The sequence below is a fragment of the Leptinotarsa decemlineata genome, unplaced genomic scaffold, assembly GCF_025532065.1.
Source record: "Leptinotarsa decemlineata unplaced genomic scaffold, Ldec_3_MD MMD2_tig00026358_RagTag_RagTag, whole genome shotgun sequence".
NCBI classification, from domain to species: domain Eukaryota; kingdom Metazoa; phylum Arthropoda; class Insecta; order Coleoptera; family Chrysomelidae; genus Leptinotarsa; species Leptinotarsa decemlineata.
Window position 1 is genome coordinate 6,531,473 of NW_027412703.1, and position 4,754 is coordinate 6,536,226.

The following is a 4,754-nucleotide window of genomic DNA, read 5'->3' on the forward strand; positions in this document are numbered from 1 at the left end:
TGATTAACGAAAAAACAGATTTTGAACAGATGTGACTCGCAGCCGGTGGATTATACCGTCAATCAATATGTTTATGAATCATTTCTTCATTAGGGGTCCTAATAGTCCAGCCCAACATATGTATTGCATGTTAATATTTCCTTCGAAAGTTGTCCCATTATTGGCTCACGCTGTTTAGCTTTCTTTACTTTACAAAACTGGCAATTAGCAAATACAGATTTAACGGTCTCGATTCCTTGGTATGATAATGATGAATTATCAGCCTTGAAAGGGCATTGATTGAATATGGAAAACAGAAGATTTCTACATTCTGGAAATCTCTTTCATAAAATCATCTTTACCGGAAGACCTTCCTATCTTCATCGGAAAATAACATTCCGCACTGATGTTCATAATGTCATTATTAGACATCGAGGAATATTGTCCCCACCCCCATTCAGAACTGAACTCTTCAAGAGATCGTTTAGTTATCAGATTTGCAAGATATATAATCTCATTCCACCAAATTTCAAAACAGGAAGTATCCTAACTTTCAAATCCCAACTCAAAAATCTTTTGTTCAGGTAGGTAGTTCAGTAGGTTTTTATTCATTATTTTCACATAACAATGTTGAAAACTGCCGCTTTCACCAAAAACTGTATAGACAACAGGTACGCATAGGTATTTTTCAGGGTTAAGTGGAAGAACAACAGAGTAGCACTTTCCGCTGCCGAGTTGAACTTTGCCCTTTATTTTCTTAATATATTTTGAAGGATTATTTTTATTTAAATGTATTAAAAGAGGAAATAATAAAGACGTTATTATTATTTATTATTGAATACAGTAAGTACCTACATAAAACTGTTCTTCGACTATGTGGAAAGTCGTCTTGCGTTTCGTTCAGGTTGGAGCCTGGCTCCCTTACCCTTTCAACTGATGTTTGTCAGAGGGACAAATGGGTCATGACTGATGGTGGGATGGCGACATGAATGCCCTCAGACATTTCATGAGTTTCTGCGCAATCAAAAACTCACTGATTCCTCGACTGAATGGACTGGGACTGCCAATGGGATCGCCACTTTCACCTGTTATAGCCAATTTATATATGGAGTGGTTTGAAACTTTGGCCATTGAAAAAGCCCCGAGTCTGGTTGAGATACGTAGATGACACCTTCATAATATGGAACCATGGGAATGCAGAACTAGACACTTTCCTGAAGCACATCAACAACGCAAGGCCTTCCATCACTTTCACAATGGAGAAGGAAATCCACAACGAATTGCCTTTCTTAGACGTATTGGGTGAAGAGGACCGACACTAAATGGGAAACATCTGTATATCGAAAACCCACTCACACAGGACAGTATCTGAACCAGAAATCCAACCACCATCAATCGACTAAGAGAGGAATCATCAAGACTCTACTGGACCGTGCTTTTGGGCTCTGTAATACAAAGGAAGGTCTCGAAAAGGAACTAGGCATCATCAAAAATGACCTTCAACGGAATGGTTACTTCAAAGTGATGGTAAAACAGGCCTTAGCTAGAAGACAGCAAGAACTCCACAAGGAAGAGAAGCCGCCACAACCAGTACTTGTACTTCCCTACATCAAAGGATTATCGGAAAGGATAAAACGGATCGGGTCCAAGTATAACATTAGGACCTGCTTCACATCTGGGAACACTATCCGTAGCAGCCTCACGAAAACCAGGCCACCAAACGCAGACTGCGATTCCAAGAATTGCATTTACCGGATACCGTGCGAGTGCGGAGAATCATACATCGGTGAAACTAAGAGGCCATTGAAAGTTTGCATTGTTGAGCACAAGAAACACACACAGCGAGGAGAAACCAGCAAATCCGGAATAGCAGAGCATGTTTGGACTCATCAACACAACATCAAGTGGGCTGAAGCCGAAATCATCCACAAAGAGGAACACTGGTTTAGGAGAAAATTCAAAAAAGCCGCGTATATGTTGTCCAACAACACATTTAGTCAAGCTAGCGTAGAGATACGAAACATATGGAAACCTCTAATCAAGCGAAAAACGACCAACTCCCGCCAAACGGTCATCTCCCGCCAAAACCATTGAAGCGAAAAGAGGGAAGAGGGGATAGGTGAAAGCACTCGAATGACCTATAAATAGTCAGATCTCGGAGAAATAAGTCCAGTTATCACCCGAAGACGATTGTGGATACTAACAATCGAAACGTTGTGACATAACTTGGTTTGAAATCTTTCAATTTTTTCATTTTTTGTTAATATTTTTAATTTTTCAATTTTTTCAGCTTTTATTAATATTTCAATTTTTATTTGTTTGATTGTTGTATTTTATTTCTTTATAATTTCAGTTTTTGTTTAATAAAATTGTTATTTTCGGTTAATCTGTTTGATTTTTTTCAGGATTATCAAATCAATTTATATTATATTAGACAATGGAAGTCCGAACTGATGAAATACACCACGAAACATCTCAAATAGAGAAACACTTTCACACGTTCGGACCTCGAGAGGTCGCTGGTGTAGAGCGAGTATAACGTGGGAGAGAGCACAGCTCCCTGAGGCACCCAAGCGAGGATGTCTCTGTTATCAGACAGGGAGCCCTCTACTCTGACCTGAAATGTTCTGTCTTTCAGGAAGGATCCAATCCACCGGATCAGTCCCCGAGGCAGGTCGAACGTGTCTAGTTTGTGTAGAAGGCCTTTCAGCCAAACACGGTCGAAGGCCTTTAGAGATGTCTAAAAGGACAACGTGAACTTTTCGGTTATTGTTTAGTTTTCGAATGGTATTTTCGACCAGTCTCAGAGCCTGTAACTCGGTGGAGTTGTCTCTCCTGAATTCGAATTGTTCGTTAAGCAGAACATTTCGGTTCTCAACTTCTTCGTTGAGCCTTTCAGCCAGCTTAGCCGCCAACAAAAGCAGACTGATCGGGTTCGACTATGTGCGATCATCGTGTGAATGTATAATAAAATAGGCGAAGATTGCTCGACGTACTCGTCGCAGAAGCGTGGTGAATATCGTTTCGTTAGGAAATTGGGAGATGTGCCACTCAAAAAGTTGTCTTTGATCATTCCTCTCGCATATACTGGGACACGTCTACAGACCCACTCGAGATTGTGAGGTTCTTGCAGTTTCACAACTGCGTGCAGTTATGGATAATTCTTAAGACTAAACCATGGCATATACCATATCCGTCTGCATAAAATTGGAATCTTGCATACAGACATCTACCATGTTACAGAGACACCATTGCTTTATCTCAATCTTATAATTTTTTTTAAATTGTTTTACATTCACCCGTTGGTGAAAATCAATAACACTGTAAAGGATAACAATGTTGTAACATTAAAACGTTGGCTTGGTTGCCGTAGATTCAAACTGTAGTAAAAGAAATTTAAAATAATTATGAATTTCAGATTTATTTCCGAGTGAAATATGAATCAAATATAGATGGTAATGAAATAAATTTAATTAAATATAATTTAATAAACAATTGAGGTTATATCTCATTTTAATCAATGGTAATTAACTATGAAAAATTTACTATTCATTTCATGTTTAGAGCATACATATGAATTTTTTATTTATTTTTTGCACTATTAAATCCATTTCTTATCGCATGTATCCATTTCTTAAGTCTAACCTCATTAATATGAGGTTATAAATGGTATAAAAAACACGTTTTCTTCCGGATATCGATTATTCGACATACAATTCACAAAACAGCAATAATTTGTTGGCATTATACTAGCACAAAATAATTTTTTATCAGATTTATATTTTCAAATAATAAATTAATATTACGTAAATAACACTGTTTTACATATGGATAGTTTATGTTGCTTCACAAGTACCTTCTCCAGTTTGAATTCATTTTTTTCTTGTAATGCTAGTAGGAATGCTCAGCCTGGTGCCTTTTGAGTCAAGATTAACATTTTTAGAGATTATTCATCAGTTTTAGATTTTCAGGTCGAAATGGAAACATTCTAATTGATTACAGTTATTTATTTTGAATCTTCAACTTGAAATTTTTCAAAGAATGTATAGTATTAACAGTATCTTCAAGCCTAGTCTGTATATTCACAGCTTGTATGGACCACTGTATTGCTTGCCTGAACATATTCTGTGCACGATTTAAACTTTGGGGTACCAAAAATCCAAACCATCTCAACGGTTCCTGGACACTTTCGTCATCCGATTTCTTAATTTGTTTCAAGTCATATGACCTCCCCCAAGATTCATCATGAGCAACTATTTTAACAACAGCTGAAAATTTTGGACTATCTTCAGTTGGTAACTGAATAGACGAAACATTGTTATGGCCGATTATATATCTTGCTTTTGCAAGATTAGTTTCGCCTTCACACATAGCATTTTCGATATTTAATTTAAGGTGTATTTCCTCTTGGGTCAGCAAAAGTGCATCTAAAGTTAATTTATCAAGTATATTGCATACTTTATCAAGATCTTCTGTAGCTTCGGTCATTTTTATTTCCATAATATGATTAAGTATTAATCGAATTCGAAAATTGATACATCTACTAAAATACAAATTAACCTATAATTTTATTCTTCTTCTTTTTCCATTAATGGCTTCAGCTGCCAGGACTATCCAGACAGGAGTTCCAGGATCATGTTGCTACTACAGGTAGAGCCCACACTAAAGTTGATCTGAGTTGGACCCAAACCCCACTTGGTTTTGCGCTATAACAAAGTTCGACTGTAGTTTGAGGTCAGTTAACAAGCAATGTCCGTCTGCATTAGAGTGTAAGC

The 4,754-nt window shown here is 37.2% G+C and overlaps 1 protein-coding gene across 1 annotated transcript; it reads right to left on the reverse strand.

Annotated features, from left to right (window-relative positions):
- Window positions 1–3,739: 3,739 nt before the first annotated feature.
- On the reverse strand, window positions 3,740–4,552 carry LOC141486510 (coiled-coil domain-containing protein 115). The gene has a single exon (XM_074184619.1). It carries the CDS (start codon window positions 4,477–4,479, stop codon window positions 3,982–3,984), a length of 498 nt encoding a protein of 165 aa, XP_074040720.1. The 5' UTR covers window positions 4,480–4,552; the 3' UTR covers window positions 3,740–3,981.
- Window positions 4,553–4,754: the final 202 nt, after the last annotated feature.

Excerpts from the sequence above, each read along its gene's own strand:
- LOC141486510 (XM_074184619.1), bottom strand. The coding sequence starts at position 4,479 with ATGGAAATAAAAATGACCGAAGCTACAGAAGATCTTGATAAAGTATGC.